General features: G+C 49.4%; 1 protein-coding gene across 14 annotated transcripts in view; it reads right to left on the bottom strand.

The window, feature by feature from the left end:
* The window catches only part of PTPRU (protein tyrosine phosphatase receptor type U), a 93,919-nt gene that overhangs the window by 22,164 nt on the left and 51,296 nt on the right, over positions 1-20,459 (bottom strand). For 8 of the 14 annotated variants that reach the window (XM_035308455.3, XM_035308447.3, XM_035308442.3 and 5 more), the window contains exons 15-19: positions 16,398-16,427; positions 13,252-13,409; positions 1,498-1,688; positions 708-783; positions 134-210 (exon numbers count right to left, since the gene is read on the bottom strand). In XM_035308455.3, the coding sequence (XP_035164346.2) occupies positions 134-210; positions 708-783; positions 1,498-1,688; positions 13,252-13,409; positions 16,398-16,427 (532 nt within the window). The remainder of the gene's footprint in view (positions 1-133; positions 211-707; positions 784-1,497; positions 1,689-13,251; positions 13,410-16,397; positions 16,428-20,459) is intronic. The other 6 variants (XM_035308446.3, XM_035308451.3, XM_078330975.1 and 3 more) reach the window with 1 other exon arrangement.

The following is a 20,459-nucleotide window of genomic DNA, read 5'->3' as shown; positions in this document are numbered from 1 at the left end:
ACTGCAGAGATGGGGGTACTCTGAACTCAGCCATTTGAATCCCCATTTATTCCAATAGTTTCTGCCCTGCCTGGATAGTAAGCCTGGAGTGGGCAGGGCCAGGTCTGCAGAAATGACAGGGCAAGGCACTCACATCTATGTAGTTGGCATTAATGTAGTCAGCATTGGGGTCTCCCAGCATCGGGTGCAGTTTCACTCGGTGTCGATCATCTGTAAACACAGAGCAAGTACGCAGGGGCTGAACGGGGGAGCCCAGAGCTGGGCAGTCAGGGAGGGATTCCTAGAGGCCGGGGATGGGGCACAGGCAGGGCAGCCAGGGAACCTACAGTCTCAGGGCTTATCAGTAGGCTCTGGGCACTACGGGAGATGGGACGTGCCAGGGGTAGAGTCTGGGCTCTGGAGTCAAGCAGGCCCAAGAGTGTATGCTACTCAGGCAATTACTAGCTCTGAGACCTTGAGCAGGAATCTTAACCTCCCAAGCCTCAGTTTCCTTATCTGTAAAATGGGGTTTATAGTATTTCCCACTTCACAGGGGAATTAAGGGGAACAAATGAAAAAAAGCACAGGGAGTGGTGTGTGCCCTCAGTAAAAGGTGGCCAATGCTGCTATCGCCTCTGCGGCTGCCCTGGCTCACCCTGGCTGTGCCTCCCCCTCCTGATGCCCTTCCACCCACTGCCCTGGACCCCAGGCCCTTCCCTAGGACTCACAGGCAGGCATTGGCTCCTGGCGGCTGCCCTTGAGCTTGTCTTTCTTCTTTGTGGCGTCCCAGCCTTCAAAGAAGCTCTACCAGAAGGGAAAGTGGTAGTCAGTGGGGAAGAGGGGCCCACACTCATAGGGCCTTTTCCCCTCAATGGGGATGATGTAGGCAGGATGGGGGTGGGACCATAAGGACCAGGTTCAAGCTGAACTTGGGCCTGAGATAAAGTCATTGTGTCACTGTGTGTCCAGGGACCAGGGTTAAAACCAAGGCATGTCGGGGGAAGGGAAATGAGAAAAGGGGGAAAAGAGGGTCAGGGTTCAAAGACATTTTAGAATAAGGATCAGGCTTAGAATAAGGGTTAGAAAGAAGGTAAAGGTGGGGGTCAGATTTAGATTAGGATACGGGCAGTGTCAGAGTCCAGACAGAGGTGGGATGATACACAGAGTTCAAATGGAGCTTAGCATGACATCAATGCCGGCCTGGGGTTAGGTCAAGGTCACTGTCAGTGGGCAGGTTCAGATTAGGGACAGAATAAGGATCCTGATCACGATCCACACAGAGGGAGATGAGATTCAAGGTCAGATTTCAAACCAGGGTTAGCGTGAGAATGAAAAACTGTATCAGTCTGAAATCAGGATGAGTCAGAGGCAAGGTCAAAAAGGTTGAGTTGAGAACTGTCAGAGCAAAGGTCCAACCAGGGCTAGGCTGAGGGTGGCCAGGGTCAGAGTCCACAGAGTCCACAGTGGGAGCCAGGTTAGGCCTCCGCATGGGTCCTGCTGGCCGGGGCCGGTGTGCACCTCATACTCCTGCTTGAAGCCGTAGCCCTCAGCCGTCTTCATCTGGTTGATGTGCTGCAGAAGGTCCGCCACACGCACCGCGGGGTGCAGCTGCCCCGTATGGTATGGGGAGCCCTTCCGGCCACAGGGACGCCTCGGGGAGCCCCCCAGGAGGCTGCTGGCCTCAGTGACCCCACCGCTGCGCTGGTCTCCTGCAGTAAGGGAAAGACAAAGGGGTTCCTGACACACATGCCCCAGCCTGGGGAGCCCCAGAGAGACTGAAGGACTAGTGGGGCAGGGAGGCACAGCCAATGCCAAGGACGGCTGGTTTGTTGACTGGAGCCAAGCACCTGCGTGGCCCCAAGCACGTCCCCTCCCTCTGAATCTCGGTTCCACCTGTAGAATGTAGGTCAGATCAGGTGGCCTCCAAGGGCCCATGCAGCCCTGCCAGGCTATGATTCCATTATTCCCTCACTCCACCCCGTGAGGCTTCACGGCACTGCCTGCAGAAGGCAGCACTCCACAGAGCCCATGACAGCCCCTTCTTCCTCCCCTCCAGAGAACAATCTGAAACACTGGCAACTCCCAGCAATTACCCCCATTTAAAGACAAGCAAATTGGAAATTAGCAGCTGCTGCCAATCCCTCTGCAGATTAACCCCAGGCACCTGAATAAGAGCCTTTCTCCTGCACAGGCAGCTCCACTGTCAGCCCGTGCGGGGCCGCAGCCACAGGGGAGCGGGTGGAGAGGTACACAGTGGCCACCACACCTGGGGAAACCTTCCTCCCCCCAATCCCCGGGACCACACTGTCCCCAGCTGTTCTGCTCAGCATTCCCAAGGATGTCCCACTCTGGTCCTGGAGATCAGGTCCTAGGACTGAGAAACAGCCACACCTGCCTTGGGACACGCGTTCCCACTCACTTGCTTAATAGCTATGCATCGCTTAACAACAGGGATGTGTTCTGAAAAATGCATCATTAGGTGATTTGGTCTTTGTGCAAACACCATAGTGTATTTACAAACCCCGATGCCTACTCCAGGGACCTGGGCTATACGGCATAGCCCATCGCTCTGAGGCTGCAAACCTGTACCGAATACTGTAGGCAATTATAACACAATGGTAAGTATTTCTGTACCTAAACAGAGAAAATGCACAGTAAAAATACACTATAGAACATAATAAATGGACTGGGCTTGGTGGCTCAGCCTGTAATCCCCACACTTTGGGAGGCCAAGGCGGGTGAATAACAAGGTCAGGAGTTTGAAATCAGCCTGGCCAACATGGTGAAACCCCATCTTTACTAAAAATACAAAAAATTAGCTGGGTGTGGTGGCGGGCGCCTGTAACCCCAGCTACTTGGGAGGCTGAGGCAGGAGAATCACTTGAACCCAGGAGGCAGAGTTCGCAGTGAGCCGAGATCGTGCCAAACATAATAAATGGTACACGTGTATAAGGCATTTACCATGAATGGAGCTGGCAGGACTGGAAACTGCTCTGGGAGAGTCAGCGACTGACTGGTGAGTGAATCCGAAGGCCTAGGGCATTACTGTACACTATTGTGGACTTTATAAACACCGTATGCTTAGGCTACAATACATTTACTTAAAAATATTTTTCTTTCTTCAAAAATACATTAACCTTAGCTTACTGAAATTTGTTCATTTGAATTTTTTGACTTTCGTAATAACACAGCTTAATATATATGCACATAGTACAGCTATACAAAAATGTTTTCTATCTTTATTCTATGCACTTTTTTCTGTTTTAAAATTTTTTTTGTTAAAAATGAAGACACAAACACACACATCAGCCTAGGCCTGCCCAGGGTCAGGATCACCGGCATCACTGTCTTCCAGCTCCACATCTTGTCCCCCTGGAAGGTCCTTAGGGGCAACAGCACACACGTAGCTGTCATCCCCTATGAAAACAGTGCCTTCCTTTGGAACACTTCTTGAAGAACCTGCCAGAGGCTGTTTTACAGTTAACTTTTTTTTAATATGTACACACTAAAATAGTAATTAAAAGTATAGTATATTAAATACATAAACCAGTAACACAGTCATTATTATTGTGTACTGCACATATTTGTATGTGCTAGACTTTTTTACAACTGGCAGTACAGATTTATTCCAGCACCACCACAAACAAGTGAGTAATGCATTGCACGATGACATTATGACAGCTACAGTGTCACTAGGCGATAAGAGTTTTTCAGCTCTGTTATAATCTTATGGGACCACATGGTGTATGTGGCCCATTGTTGACCAAAACTTCATTGTGTGGGGCATGAGTGTACTCACGTCCCTCCTCCAGTCCTGGGTGAGGCTGCAAGGGGCTTATTCAAGTCCAGCCCTCCCCATATTTTCAAGCCAATCTCTGCCCAAGACTAAGCTGGCAGGGACCAGTGGGGGACTGTTAGTGGGGCCTAAATACCTGCCCCTCCTCCCCGTGCCTTCTCCCTCTTTCTCCCTCAAAAATCCCTCCTACTCTACTTTTCTTGCCTGATGAACTAATAATACTCATCCTTCAACTCTCAGCTGAAATGACCCTCCCCGCGAGAACCCTCTCCAATTCCTACTCAATGACTAACTGGCAGAATGAATGCAGGATCATCAGGAGACCCCCTGATGAGCTCAACTTCCCCAAACTCCAACCAGGTCAGGGAGGCTGCCCCACTGTACTTGCGTTCCACCTTCCTGTGCCATGGTTTGAAGATGGACTCATCTCATTTGTTTCTCTGCTCTCGAGAACCACAGTCCTGAGCTCCCTATAGTTCAATGTCTGAAAGCAACTGATTCCTATACTTTAGCTGGATTTCTGGTTGCTTACAGCTAGAAGGCAAGTCAAGTACCAGTTATGCCATTGTGGTGGGATGCCCAAACCCTTAATTTCAACAAATGGGGAAACTGAGGTCCAAAGAAAATAGATTGGCCTAATATAATGGTTGCCAAAGTGTTTCAGAAAACAGTAGGTATGCAAGATGATTAAGTGGTATTCCATTAAAAAGAAGAGAAAGAGACAGGACATGGTGGCTCACGCCTATAATCCCAGCACTTTGGGAGGCCGAGATGGGCGGATTACAAGGTCAGGAGTTCAAGACCAGCCTGATCAACATGGCAAAACCCCATCTCTATTAAAAGTACAAAAATTAGCCAAGTGTGGTGGCATGCACCTGTAATCCCAACTTCTCAGGAGGCTGAGGCAGGAGAATCGCTTGAACCCGGGAGGCGGAGGGTTGTAGTGAGCCAGGGTTGCACCACTGCACTCCAGCCTAGGTGACAGAGCAAGACTCTGTCTCAAAAACAAAAAAAAAGAAGAGGAAGAGGAATTCTGTGTTTTAAAGGAGTCTGCAAAATTCTGGTTTAAACAAAAATAAATAGGTTTCTTCCCTGCAAGACCTCTCAGGGCCTTCAGTATGTTTGTGTGCATTTTGAATCTTCAAGAGGTGAGTGGAAACAGCAATGTTTCATAAACACCTTTCGCCACGGAGGGCTCTTCTTGCTTGTTTCATGAAACATCCTCAGGGGAACAAAGTGTAATGTAGAGATTGAGAGATGGGCTCCAGAGTCAGACTCCAGATCAATTCCCAGCTCTGTATGTGACTGTGGGGATGTTACTTACTGTCTCCAAACTTCCATTTTCACATGTCAAGTGAAGGAAAAAATGGTTACTGTCCAATCTGATTATGTGAATATTAAATATAATAATGTATATAAAGTAGCCAGCCCAGCACCTGGCACACAGCGAACACCCACAAGGGCAGCTGTCGACATTACTCGCCATTTCCAGGAAAGGGAGAGTGCCAGAAAGCCAGGGCAGCTGGTTGACGAGAGTCTTGGTCCTTCTCTGCTATAAGATCTTGGGTCCAGGACCGGAAAGGCAGCTTGAAAAGATGATTCCCAGGAGCGTAAAAGATGATTCCCACGAGTGCAAAAGTTCAGGAAAAGGGACTTCTGTTGGCTCAAAGAACGCAGAGAAGAAACTCGTGAGATGGAGAGGCCCTCATGCTCTTTGTGGAAAGTGGGCCAACAGCTCCACAGAGAGCTCTCCAGGCAGAGAAAGGAGCAAATGAGGGTGGCAGAGAATCAAAGACTTTATCCCAGAGATCCCTAAAGGCTGGCACAGCCATACAAGGAGCCTGCAATCAGCAGTGGCTGAGGACAAGCAAAAAGTGCCACCTGAAAAGCCAGAGCCACATCTGGGCAGCTGACAGCTGAGCCTAAGAACAACACAAGATGTTCCACAAATAAGACCACCAGGTAGGCTGGGCATGGTGTCTCACACCTGTAATCCCAGCACTTCAGGTGGCTGAGGTGGGCAGATCACCTGAGGTCAGGAGTTCGAGACCAGTCTGACCAACATGGAGAAACCCTGTCTCTACTCAAAATAAAAAATTAGCCTGGCATGGTGGCATGTGCCAGTAATCCCAGCTACTCGGGAGGCTGAGACAGGAGAATCGCTTGAACTTGGAAGGCGGAGGTTGTGGTGAACTGAGATCGCACCACTGCACTCCAGCCTGGGCAACAAGAGCGAAACTCCATCGCAAAAAAAAAAAAAAAAAAGACCACCGGGAAAGGACAGGATGATGATGTTTCAAAGAGGACCCTCCAATTCCTGGGCTGAGAGAAGACAGGTCCCTACTCTCCATGCCTGTGAGCTCCCCTGTGGGACTTGAGACATACTTCCTACCCTACCCCATCTCTTACCCATGAGGACCAGTTTGCCCATAGGCCCACCTTCAAAGTCTCCATCCCAGGGCTCTCCCAGGCTCTTCCTAGCTTCATCGTGACTGTGCAACAACATCTGTTAGTAACCACTGCACAGCTGATGTTTTGTGGGGAGGGCTGAGGCCCAGAGAAAAGAACACTGGGTTTGGAATCAGAGGGACCTGAATTCAAATCCTGGCTCAAGTTCCTTGAGCTCTCTGGGTCTGCTTCCTCACCTGGAAATGAAAATCCTCAACCCTTCCTCACCCATGGGCACTTCCCTGATTCCTACCACCCTCAGATGAAGATAGGCCACTAGGTATAGCATTTGGTAGCACCCCAAACTTTTCTTCCACTGTTTGCAATTAACAAGTAAGTTTCTTTCCTAAAGCAGCACAGCCTGTAATAACAGCTAGCCACATCTAACATACTGAGTGCCTGGCACAATTCTTAAGTCATTTATTCCCTAGAATATCCCTATATAGTGGGGGCACTATTATTGTTCCTCTTGTGCAAACGAGAAAACTGAGGCCCAGAAGATTGAAGCTACTTGCTCATTAAATGTCAGCACTAGGATTCAAACCCAGGCTTGAATCCACCTGACTCTGAGACCCTGCTGTCCCCACTGTTGCCTCTGCTTCCCTGATTAAGGGGCATTTATGAGCATGAAAAAGCCTGGCACTTATTTGACAAAAAATTTGGCCAAAACCTCCTGGCACCCACAGGAGTCAACAGTTCCAGACGGACAAGGCCCAGGAGGATCTAAGGGTTTTCACCGGAGGACTTCAGAGACCACAGGGCTCATTCCAACACCTTGGGAAGGTCACAGCTGGCTTCTTCGCACCAGCCCCACCAGTTACTCATGGTGATAAGTCCTTCATTTAAAATTCGCATATGAAGAATGCACCAACATCAACATGGCTTTCCATTCTAAACCACAAAAACCTAGCCTCCGTTTGGAAAAGAAAAGAAGGCAGTGGAAGCCAGACCAGCAAGTGGAGGCAGAGAAGGAGAAAGAGAGAGAAGGTGCTGAGGCTCAGCTCATCTCCCTGCACACATATTTTTTTTTTTTTTTTTGAGAGAGAGTCTTGCTCTGTCTCCCAGGCTTTAGTGCAGTGATGTGATCTCAGCTCACTGCAACTTCCACCACCTAAGTTCAAGCAATTCTCATGCCTCAGCTTCCCAAGTAGCTGGGACTACAGGCACCCACCACCATGCCTGACTAATTATTTTTAGTAGAGACAGGGTTTCACCATGTTAGCCAGGCTGGGCTTGAACTCCTAACTGCAAGTGATCTGCCTGCCTCTGCCTCCTGAAGTGCTGGGATTACAGGCATCGGCCACTACATCCAGCACCTGAACACATTTGGAGTTTCCAGCTATCATCTCTGACCAACCTCAGTGCCCCTTCCTCCTCATCATCGGTCAACCGTACCCATCTCTCCAAAATGCTGACCACTCCTGCCCAAGGGCATATTTTCTCAAAACTGACAGCACTGATCATCCCCACTATCCACATGGCAATTAGCCTGGTCCTGACTTCCCTGGGTCAGTCCTGACTCCCCAACTCATCAGTGAATCCCGGGAGCAGAGCTCCTCTCTCTCTCAACAGGACTCAGCAGCTAGGCATGAACCCACACTACCCTGATCTGCCCTCTCCAGCACTTGCTGGAGGATTCGGTGCAGTCACACCTCTCCCTGTCTGCTCCAATGTCCATCACCACGCATTTGCACATACTGTACCTCCTCTGCGCGTGCCCTTTCCTTCCCATCCCTGCGGTCGAAATCCTACCCATCCCTTAAGGCCCAGAGTAATGCAGGAGAAACAACAGTTTGCAATTCAGAAAGACTTGCATTTAAGTCCTGACTCTGCCACTTTCTGGCTGTTTAACCTGGACAAGTGACTTCCCCTCTCCAAGCCTCTGTTTCCTCATTTGTAAGCTGAAGGGTTAATAACAGCTACTGGTAGCTCATGCCTGTAATCCCAGCACTTTGGGAGGCCGAGGCAGGTGGATCAGAAGATCAAGAGACCAAGACCATCCTGGACAACATGGTGAAACCCTGTCTCTACTAAAAATTAGCTGGGTGTGGTGGCACATGCCTGTAGTCCCAGCTACTCAGGAGGCTGAGGCAGGAGAATTGCTTGAACCTGGGAGGTGGAGGTTGCAGTGAGCCGAGATCACGTCATTATACTCCAACCTGGCAACAGTGCAAGACTCCATCTCAAAAAAAATAAAATAAAATAACAGCTACTAAGCGGGCCTGGTGTGGTGGCTCACACCTGTAATCCCAGCACTTTGGGAGGCTGAGATGGGCAGATCACTTGAGGTCAGGAGTTTGAGACCATCCTGGCCAACATGCTGAAACCCCATCTCTACAAAAAACATAAAAATTACCCAGGTGTGATAGCGGGCACCTGTAATCCCAGCTACTCTGGAGGCTGAGGCAGGAGAATCACTTGAACCAGGGAGGCGGAGGGCTGCAGTGAGCCAGGGTTGCACCACTGCACTCCAGCCTGGGTGACAAAGTGAGACTCCATCTCAAAAAAAAAAAAAACCAGCTATTAAGCAGGGTAAAATGGTATAAAATGGTGAAAATTTAATGAGAGAGACTACAAAGAGAATATGATTAATAGGTGCATAACACTGAGTTTAAAAACATAAAATGGCCAAATACATAGACAAATATAACTTATCAAAAATATAACTTTCTATTTTAAAAAAACATAAAAAGCCTCAATAGTTGTTTAGTCCTTTAAATATATCAAATTAGAAGTTTAAAATCTGGCCAGACACAGTGGCTCACACCTGTTATCCCAGCACTTTGAGAGGCCAAGACAGGTAAATTGCTTGGGCCCAGGAGTTTGAGACCAACCTGGACAACATGACAAAACCCTGTCTCTACAGAAAATACAAAAAAAAAAGAAAAATAGTGAGGCATGACAGTGGGCGCCTGTAGTCCCAGATATTCAGGAGGCTGAAGTGGGAGGATCACTTGAGTTCAGGAGGTTGAGGTTGCAGTGAACCAGGATCGTACCAGGCATTCCAGCCTGGGCAACAGAGTGAGACCCTATCTCAAAAGGAAAAAAAAAAGAAAGAAAGAAAGAAAAGAAACATCATAATCATCAGGATCAAGTTGACTTTATGCCAGGAATTTAAGGTAATTTGTTTTAAAAAAATCTAAAAATGTCACTCATTTCATTAGCAGACAAAAGGGGAAAAAATAATTATCACAATAATTAAAGAAAAACATATTTGGTAAGTTTAATGCCGGCTTAAAATAAAATTTCTCAGCAAACTAAAACCTAAGGGGAACTTGGTTAGCCCAATAACATTTCTACCAAAAACCCAAAGCAATCTTTATTCCATGTTTAAATGTTAGAAACATTCCTTTTAAAGTCAAAAAAAGAAGACAAGGATTCCAGCTACAACCACTCTGTTCAACACAGTACTGGAGGTCCCAGCCAGTCCTGTGCCGAGACACACAGGAAAAAAGAATAAGAAATGCAAAAAAAAAAACACAACTATTTCTTCTGCAAAGGATATTCGCCCATCCTTTAACTGCTCAGAAAGTCTGAAACATTCTACACACAAATGAGAATAAGAAAGTGTATCAAGAAGTATAAATATAAGGCCAGACACGGTGGCTCACACCTGTAATCCCAGCACTCTGGGTGGATCACTTGAGGTCGGGAGTGCAAGACTAGCCTGATCAGCATGGTGAAACCCCATCTCTACTAAAAAAATACAAAAATTAGCTGGGCATAGTGGTGCACATCTGGAATCCCAGCTACTCAGGAGGCTGAGGCAGGAGAATCACTTGAACCTGGGAAGCAGAGGTTGGAGTGAGCCGTGATTGCACCACTGCACTCTAGCCTGGGCGACAGGGCAAGACTCTGTCTCAAAAAAAAAAAAGTATGAATATAAAATCAATATACGATCAAAAATAAACTGCATTTCTCTAAATAGAGTAATATTTGAAAAGTTTATTATTTACAATAGAAGTCAAAAATAGGGACCTAGGGCCATATATCTAAAAAAAAACAAGATTTTATAGAGAAAATTATGGAAAGAATTCAAGATCTAAATAAATGGGGTAATATACATCACTTTCATGGGTAGAAAGACAATTTCATAAGATGTCTGTTCTTCCCAAATTGATCTATAAATTCAATATAAATCTGTCCAAAAAAGTTTTTCAAGAAACTTAAAGAGATGACTTAATATTTATAAGAAAGAAAATTAGGCGGGTGTGATGGCTCATGCCTGTAATCCTAACAACTCTTTGGGAGGCTGAGGCAGGCAGATCACTGGAGCCCAGGAGTTTGAGACCAGCCTGGAGCAGCATAGAGAAATCCTGTCTCTACCAAAAAAATATAATAATAATAATAATAATACAAAGATTAGCTGGGCATGGTGGTACACCCCTGTGGTCCCCATTCCTTGGGAGGCTGAGGTGGGAGGATCGCTTGGGCCTGGAAAGCGAAGGTTGCAGTGAGCCCAGATTGTGCCCTGCACTCCAGCCTGGGTGACAGAGCTAAGCCCCATCTCATTAAGAAAGAGAGAGAGAGGCCAGGCATGGTGGCTCACGCCTGTAATCCTAGCACTTTGGAAGGCAGAGGTGAGTGGATCACCTGAGGTCAGGAGTTCAAAACCAGCCTGGCCATCATGATGAAACCCCATCTTTAAAAAAAAAAAAAAAAAAAAAGAAAGAAAGAGAGAGAGTCCTTGCCCTAGCGGACATTCTTCCTGAGGAAAAAAAGAGAGAGAGAGAGAGAGAGAGAGAGAATGAAAACAAAAATAGCCAAGACATCCTTGATGATGCACAAAGTTGGGAGAGTTTCCTGTTTCAGATAGCAAGACCTAGATAGTATCAATAATTAGACTGCATGGTGCTAGCATGGAAATCAACCAAAGTGACCACTGACAGAAACAGGGAATTTAAAAATGATCCACCTATCTGTAGAAATGTGGTGTACGAGGGTGGCGCTACAAATCAGCAGGGAAAGCGTGAACTGTAATAAAGGATCCTGGGACAGTGGCTTATTGCCATGGAAAAAATAAAACCCTTAATTTATACCACCACACACAAAAATCAATTCCAGATGGATAAAGATTTAAATATAAAATGTAAAATGTTGTAAGTTCTAGAAAAAAAAAGCAAAAAAAAATACTTTATGACTTTGGATAGGGAAAAATTCTTTTAAAAAACAAAAAGTAGAAATCACAAAGAAAGACTGATGAATTTAAGTACATGAAAATTAAAATCTGTTCACCCAAAGACGCTATAAATAATCTCGGAAGATAAGCCACAAATTGGGAGAAGATATTTGCAATTCATAAGTGACAAATGATTATTATCCTAAATATATAAAGAACTCCTAAAAACCACTAAGAAAGCAGCAGAAAACCCAATAGAAAATTAGGTGAACGACATGAACAGGCATTTCAAGGAAAAAAAGACCTGAATGGCCAGTGATGACTTGAAAATATGTTCAACCTCATTAGTAATCAGTGAAATGCAAATTAAGACTATAGAGAATTACCATTTTATAGAAACGAATGTGGCAGAAGTGAAGAAGGCTGGCAAATTTGATCTTGATGCAGAGCAACAGAAGAGTGTTACACACTGCAGGGCCGCTTTGGAAAGCAACTTGGCACTCTTATTAAGCTGAAGATGCACGCACTCCATAATCCAGCGATTCTATTTCTAGAACCTTGTATGCAGGTGCATCTAGAGATCCACATCAGAATATTCACGGCAGTCTCATTTGTGATAACAAGAAAACTGAAAACCAATCAAATGCCCACGGATGGCAGAATGGAGAAGTAAATTGTGGTTTAGCCATACAATGGGAAACCACACACCAAAGCAAATGAACTGCAGCAAAACATCCACATGGGTCAATTTTAGAAATATGATATGGAGTTAAAAAGTATAGTGTGATTTCATTTCTATAAAGGCTGAAGATGAGCAAAACTATACAATGCATTATTTGGGGACATATGCACACCTAGTAAAACTACCCCCTAAAAAGGTAAGAAAATTAAAATCACAAATTTCAAGGGAGGCTGGGCAGAGTGGATCATGCCAGTAATCCCAGCACTTTGGGAGGCAGAGGGAGGCAGATTACTTGAGGTCAGGAGTTCGAGACCAGCCTGGCCAACATGGTAAAACCCGTCTCTACTGAAAATACAAAAACTAGCTGGGTGTGGTGGCAGGTGTCTGTAATCCCAGCTACTTGGGAGGTTGAGGCAAGAAAATCGTTTGAACCTGGGAGGTGAAGGTTACAGTGAGCTGTCTCAAAAAAAAATTTTTTTTTCAAGAGAATATTTACAGCTAAGAAAGAGGTAGGGGATATAGCTAGGGAAGTGTGCCAAGATAATGTTCTAATTAACCAATGAGGTTCACTGGTGTTTGTTGTATTTTTATGATTTTACGACTTTCAGAAACATTACATATTCTCTTCTGTACGAATCAACACTAAACAGAAAAGATGCAGAATGAAGCCAGTTATGACACAAACCTAGTATATAACGGCTGACTCACCATATTCTGTGAATGCAAGCACAGCCCTGAGTGATTTTGCACACATTATCTCATTTAGTCTTCACATCCGCCCTACCAGCAGAGGCAATCTTCATTCCCATTTTATACACGAGGAAACAGATATCCAGAGATCTTAAGCGACTTGCCCCAGGTCACACAGCTAAGGAAGGGAGAGGCAAGCCCAGGTCTGACTCTATCTCCATCTCTCTCAGTCACTGTATCCCCACCTCTCACATAACAGGTGCTCAACAAGGGGTGAGGCCGCTCTGATCCCTGTTCCTGCAGCAGCACCTCCTCGTTGACAGTTGTCACAATGGACCTTGCATTCCTCTTATGCTAGGAGAATTCCCTACAAGCTCCTCCAGAACACAATACAAAAACCCCGCCTGTGCTGGCTCTGTATCCAGCAGGTATCCAGCAGGAGGACAACAGATGCTTTACTTTGGGTTGGAGGATCCTACTGTCTCAGATCAGGAGCCCCAGAGCCATGAGGAAGGGGTAGGAGAGCTGGGCACTCACCCCGGGAACTGTAGCCATGAGTGTCCATGAAGGACAGTCCCAGCCGCTCGTCTTCCTGCAGGGTACTCTGGTCTGTGAAGCTGCGGTCCACCGCACTCATCATGTGCGTCTTCTCCTGGCGGTAGTTGACAGTGGCCTTGGTCATGTTCACCGGCTTCCTAGAGGGGGTGTTAAGGGTAGACACAGGCACTGTGTGGGGCTGGACAGCACACAGAGGTGGGAGGGGAGGCCCTGGAGTAAGGGGGCCTCAAGGCCAGGAGCCAGCAGCTGTCCTGGAAGCATCTTTGGATGCTGAGGGCTTTGCCTCCATCCTTCACTCACCAGACCCAGAGAGCTGCTGCCTCCCCAGAAAGGGGTTGGCAGAGCCCAACCCAGGGACCTTTGCTAAGGGAAAGGGGTGGAGCAGCAGTGGCCTGAGGCTGGGATCCCACTCCTAAATTTCACCAGTCCCCTGGGCTTAGGAAATAGCAAAGAAAGTCACTCCAGGGCTAATTTGGGGTCACAGCAGACAGCTCCCCTCACCCCACTGCACCCCAAACTAATTACATGGCTGGCCCAGCTCAAGGCCAGGCATGTCCCCACCTCTCTCTCTTCTCCCCGTGTTAAAGATAAACCACTCTCCGGACTCTTTCTCCTGCGGGAAGGAGCTACACCTTCTTCCCCACAGAGGGTCTGGCTCATGCTGAGCCAGGGTTCAGGGGATTCCCCCATGCACAGAATGAACTCCACTCTTGGCTTCTCCCTACTCCCAGAAGCCCCTAGGATGGTCCCAGCATGGACCACCACAGCCTTGTAAAGAGACCCACAGAAGGTCCACATCTCCCCCACTCCCCAGCAGTCCATCCTGCTGCTCAGAGCCAGCAGGGAAGAGAGTGAGAGGCCTCCTCTCCCTCAAGGGCCAGCTACATGGATGAGGATGGCAGTTGGTGACTTCAAAGGAACTTGGAGGAAAATGGGAGGGAGAAAAGGAGGTGAGGAGGCAGGGGACAGCTCCATGATCGAGGCATACAGAGAAAAAAAAACAGGCAAAGAAGAAACGACTTGAGGCTGGAGGAGATAGGCCCAATCACAGGGAAAGCTCAAGAGGAAAGAGCTGTTCACCTGCTCGGCCCTACAGCATGCAGGATGCAGGGTAGATCTGAGAAAGGACTTCCAGGTTACGTGGGCTCAGGGACACCGACCAGCTATGGGGCAGGGAGGCCAATGAAAGGATCGTCCCAGACAGGCAAACTCCAGCCAGCCTGTCCTGGGGAAAGGGAAGGACAGAATGACCTCTGGATGCCCGTCCTGCCAGGTCCAGGATGTCCTTCCCGTGCCAAGAAGACAGCTGTGTGTCCCTACCGGGACCACTGCTGTCAGGCACAGCCTTCCCAGCCTGGATGGGAGATGGCGCAGCAGGCCCAGGCCTCCTACCCCCAGCCCCTGCCAGGCTCTGGGCATCGCCCTCACTGTGGCCCAGATTGGAGCCGAAGCCCCCTTTGGGGGCAGGTGAGGAGCAGCCTCTGTGGCTGTGACCGTGAACACCTTGAGTGGGGAAGGGATTGGGGCAGACAGAAGGAGGGGAGGAGGAAAGAAAGAGACAATAACAAGGGGAAGCCGGGTGTGGTGGCTCACTCCTGTAATCCCAGCACTTTGGGGGGCAGAGGTAGGCGGATTACCTGAGCTCAGGAGTTCAAGAGCACCCTGGGCAACATGGTGAAACCCTGTCTTTATTTTAAAAAAAAAAAAAAAAAGGAGAGAGAAAGATGGGGAAGGGGACAGAGAGAGAGGGAGGGACAGGCCAAACCAGCAAGCCACAGGAAAGACAGACAGGGCCACAGATAGAGGACAGCCAACCAGGGTGGCTGCGCATGGAGCTCAGAGAGGCCCCGTCAGTGAGCGGATGCTGGCCTAGAGAGCGGTCTCCGGTCATGCCACAGCTCTGTTCCCAGCCCAGGACTCTCAGCCTGCCTGGAAGAAGAGCTGCAGAAACAAACCAACCCGATCCACAGACGCCGGAACCCGGGAGAGACACTAACACTGCTGGCATCCAGCTGAGCTCAGTGCAAGATTAAGCAGATGGAACTTAATACAGACACTTTGGAAAGTTCTGCATCTGGCTTTGAAAACTAACTGCGCAAGCAGTGGGGAGGGAGAGCTGCCTGTCCGCAGCCCCTGCAGGAGCCGAGCTGGGGGCTCAGTGCGAGTCACTGGGTGTTGAGTTGCTGGAAAAACTCATGTGGGAATCAGCAAGGTAAGGAGCCGCCCAGGGAGGAGGAGATAAGAGACCCGCCGTCCTCAGGGCTGGCCTAGTGCCATCTGGGCCTGCTCTGTGAGGGAGGGAAAACCAGCACATGTGCAGGAGGAATGTTCTGGAAGGTTTGCAGAGGAGAAGACAGAGACAGAAGACGGAGTAGCATCAGCAGGCTGTGGAGTCAGCAGGAGCCTGGGTTGTGTCCCAGATCCGACACATTCTGTGACCTCCCACAAGTCCTTGGGTCTCTCTGAGCCTCAGTTTCCTCATCAGTAAAGTGGAAGCGATAATAGCTATTTCTCAGAGCTGTTGTGAGGACTCTGTGTCCAGAAGGGAGCCCAGGGCTTGGCCCAGAGGAGGCTCCCAGGAAGTGGTGGGTCTGCAGAGCTGGGGCTGCCCAGCTGGAGAAGGGACTTGTGGGGGCCTGAGAGTTGCCTGTGCTGTGGAAGGAGCTTCTGATGTCAGAAGAGGTAGGCCCCACCCACATGCACACAAGCACACACATGCACATGGACGTGGACTCCAGAGCGGGACCTGTGTCCTGAACGTGGATTTGGTCAGAGGTCAGGCTTCCTTCTAACCACCAGGAACAGTTCAAGGACGTAAGGGGCTGCTCTGGTGGTGGAGGGGACACTGAGGCTCAGGGACTTGCCAGGGTGACTCAGCAAGGCGAGCTCTGAACCCATGCCTCTGAGGAGCAGAGCCAGCACTTACAACCACAACTTGAGGAGGAAGATGCAGAGGGGAGGGACAGAGCAAAAGAGGGAAGTCAGAAGCCTCAGTGGCCTTGGAGAATGGGACAGACACCAGGCCAGGTCGGGTGCAGTGAGCCCAAGCCCAGCCGGAGAGGGCAGGGGCGGGAGGTCTCCCTTAGGCGGGGCCGGGGACTCCCAGGCCAGGTGGAGCTACTTACGGGTAGTAGGAGTAGGCATAGTGGTCTCTCCTGGCAGCGTGCAAAGAGAGAACAGCACAGTCGTGTCCCAGGTCCACCCACCAAGGCCGGGCTGAAGCAATACCCAGGCAGCAGAGCAGGGCCTGCGTGCTTCCCGGGCTGGGGAGGGGCTGGCCAAGGACTGGTCAGAAAAAGCTTCCTGGTTCCAAATGCTGGTCAGGCTGAGACAGTAAGGACCAGGACCCAAGGCCCCTGTGGAACCTTCCCCAAGCCTACTGCAGAAGTGAGGAGGAGGTGGGAAAAGGGCCCGGAGGCCACAGAGCTTTCACACAGTCATACACATATGCACACTCACACAAACAGACATACATATAGATACATGCTCACATGCACTCATACACTGAGAAACACACATCACACACTCATGCACACTCACAAATGCAGACACACAGGTGAAAACATACGCATACACATGTATTCAAACACACTGACACACTCACTTACACAGACATATATTCACAAACACTCACACACATTAGACATCCCCTGACACACACTCTCATACTCTCGAGGGTAACTGCATTTACCAGGGCTGTTTTAGACAGCACCCTGCCCTCCCTCCCTGCAGGGCCCTCTTTCCCTAAAGGGTCAGCCCTTTGCTTGCACCTCCACCTGGGTGGGACAGAGGGGACAGGGTGGAGAGGATTCCAGATGGATGCCCAGGACACACCCAGGGCCCGCCTTCACCCACCCTGCCCTGGGTGTGGGATCCACTAAAGTAGCCAGGTCATCCCCTCTGGGAGCACCTGGGGTACAGCTTCAGTCAAGAGTCCCACCTTACCACAAAGCACCCACAGTGTAAAGCAGGTCGGATTCCCACTTGACAGTCAGCAAAGCTGAGTCAGAGAGCATAGGCTGCCTAGGCCTCTCTCTGGGTGCCAGTGGCAGAGTCCAAAGCAGATCCTAGGCCTCCGGACGCCTGCCCCAGGACCCTAGCCCTGGAACCTCCTCTGTGCTCCCTTTCAAGGCCCCACCCAGGCTCTCCAGAGTCCTCCATTCACTCTTCCCCACATCACCCCGTCAGCAGGGACCCCAGCGAATGGCCTTCCACAGGAAACCTGCAAATGAAGGGGAGGAGATGGAAGATGGACCAGCAAAGGCAGGAGCTTGGTCCCAGGTCACAGAGCACATCTCCTCCATCCCAAGGAGAGAGGGGAGGGTCCAAGGCACTGGGGCTGTCACAGAGGCCCTACAAGAGAGGACACAGCTGAAGAAATGGCATTCTTCTGACTAGGCACAGTGGCTCATGCCTGTAATCACAGCACTTTGGGAGGCTGAGATGGGCAGATCACGAGGTCAGGAGATCGACACCATCCTGGCCAACATGGTGAAACCCCATCTACTAAAACACAAAAAATTAGCCAGATGTGGTGGTGTGTGCATGTAGTCCCAGCTGTTTGGGAGGCTGAGGCAGGGGGATCATTTGAACCCAGGAGGTGGAGATTGCAGTGAGCCAAGACTGTGCCACTGCACTCTGGCCTGGTGACAGAGTGAGACTCTGTATGAGAAAAAAAAAAAGAAATGATATTCTTCTGGCCTCAGATGACACATTGTGCCTTCAAAAGGGTCTCCCTAGACCACTCTCCCACAAGTGCCAGCTACATGAGGTCTCCTAAATTCTCTTTGCCCCCAACACCCAGCACCTTGCTCCCTTCACAATTTGTAATTATCTCATCCGTTTGTGTTTTTTCTAATTTCATGCCAGCCTCTCCACTGGCTACAAAGTACAGGAGGACAGAATCCTTGTCTTTTTGTCTCCCCCTGGTTCTCCCAGGGCCCCACACACTGTAATCCCCCAAAAATATTTTGTTGAATGAAGTAATCAATAAATGACCAAAAATAAATAAAAGAACTTCACCTCCTTGCACTTCCACTTTCCTCTTTAAAAAGTGAGGTTAAGGCTGGGTGCAGTGGCTCACACCTGTAATCCCTGCACTTTGGGAGGCCAAGGCAGGTGGATCACCTGAGGTCAGGAGTTTGAGACCAGCCTGGCAAACATGATGAAACCCCATCTCTACTAAAAATACAAAAAATTAGCCAGGCGTGGTGGTGGGCACCTGTAATCCCAGGAGTCGGAGACTGCAATGAGCCAAGATTGCACCACTGCACTCCAACCTGGGCAATAAGAGCAAAACTGTCTCAAAAAATACATACATACATACATATATACATACTTACATACATAGTGAGGTTAATAATAATCCCCCACAGGGACTGCTGTGAGGTCCCAGCACTGGGAAGTTTGCACCCAGCAGTGCCCACAATCTACTCCTCCCTGTCTCCCTGCATCTCAGAGTGGGGAAACCCAACTCCCCTGGGCTAGATCATGGAGATACACAGACAACCAGACAGGGCTTTCTCTGCCCTCATGAAACTCTTAACCCAGCAGGCAAGACAAGCATTGAGCAAAACACTACAAGTAAGTAAATGACAACGTGCAGGGAGAAGAAAGGGCTGCCATGGAGAAAGTTGGAGTGTGGGGGCTTCTGGAAGCAGAGCCAGGGGATCTGACCTGGCCTGGGGTCACCAGCCTCCCTTCCGGGCCCTGGAATTCCCCTACAGCAGATGCATCCAGTCTGATCATCCACAGATACAGGGCAGGACACAGAATCTGAAATCTCCTCCCAGCTGGCCTGTTTCCCATATCCCCCTGGGATTCCCTCCTGCCTCCAATAAGGCTCCACAGGGGCGTGGCAACTGCCCTACTCGGCAACCTCCTACTCTTGCTGGTTATGTTGGCACCCCAAGATGACCTGAACACCTCCATCCCTGCCAGAGCCTCTGTGTCCCAACCCACAATGCAGACTACAAGAGCCCTGGGGAGCACAGAGGGCCCTGAAGGCCAGGCTCAGATCCAGGGGAATGCAGTAGGTGCTACACAGGGAGACTGATGGCTTTTAGGGGAAGGAGGTGCAGGGTGACAGGGTACAAGGGGTTCCTGGAGGCATCTGGGATAGCCTGGGTTTATGGAGTAGCAATATATAATGGAAAGTTTCCTACTAAGGCCCTGACAACATTTCTGATCTATCCTGTCCTGGGGTGGGTAGACACCCCCAGGTGTCGACCAGAGCTCTCTCTGCCGGGGTGGGTAACACCCCCCACTCTGCCTATCCTCTCTCCTTGAGCATAGATTTCTAGGACCTCAAATACCACCTGAAACTGAAATCTGCCTCTTCCATTATAGCCCTCTCCAGCCACAGCCCTACTTAGAGTCACTCATCAGGCCCCTGCTGGAGAGAAGTCAGGGGCTTGCCACTTTGGAGTCACCTCCTGTGCACCAGATTCGGTGAGGCCTTCACATTTGTAGGCGAGCCTGAGCTGAAGTCAGGCCTACCGCTCATCAGCCCAGCGGCCTGGGCGAGGTTCTTTCATTACAGTTTCTTCATCCGGAAAAAAAGGAAGTCAGTCAAGATCCAAGAAGGAAATGTTCTGTAACACATCCTGAGTGCCAGAACAGTGCCTGGCACACAGTAGGTGCCCAATAACTAATGTACTCATGGATGATGTGTGTGAAGCTCCTGGCACATAGTAATCCCTCATTAAATGATACCTAAAATAAGTCTCTCTTAAAGCTGTGCAGGGACAATGAGGGGAAAAATCAGAGCATATCGCCCTGGCTGGGCCATCCCCTACATCACTTCCACCCTGCTGCACACTCCACCCCTAGACTCTCTCTCTTGCTGGTATCTGGCCTCAGGCAAGGTGGCCCCAGCCAGCTCTCTCTCATCTTCCTGGATCCTACTTATCTGCTCCTGGCAGCCCAGAAATACAGCCAACTCAACCACATGTGCCCAGCCTGGCAGCAGCAGGGGCTATAGAAGCCAGAACCCAGGTGGGGAAGGGTAGAGCTGGCTCTGCCTCTGGCTCTCTGAGTGGCCTTGGGCAGGCCTGCGCCCCCTCTAAGCCTCAGCATCTCCATCGCTTATTTAAGATGCTTAGACCACGGTGTCCCACGGCTGCCCGGTGGGGAGCATGGTGGGGCAGAGCTCGCAAGCAGAAAGGTCTCAGAAGCCCCCACCCAAC

Source organism: Callithrix jacchus, chromosome 7 (genome assembly GCF_049354715.1).
Source record: "Callithrix jacchus isolate 240 chromosome 7, calJac240_pri, whole genome shotgun sequence".
Classification (NCBI taxonomy): domain Eukaryota; kingdom Metazoa; phylum Chordata; class Mammalia; order Primates; family Cebidae; genus Callithrix; species Callithrix jacchus.
Note: the sequence above shows the minus strand (reverse complement) of the source record. Positions and strands in the feature narration are given on the sequence as shown.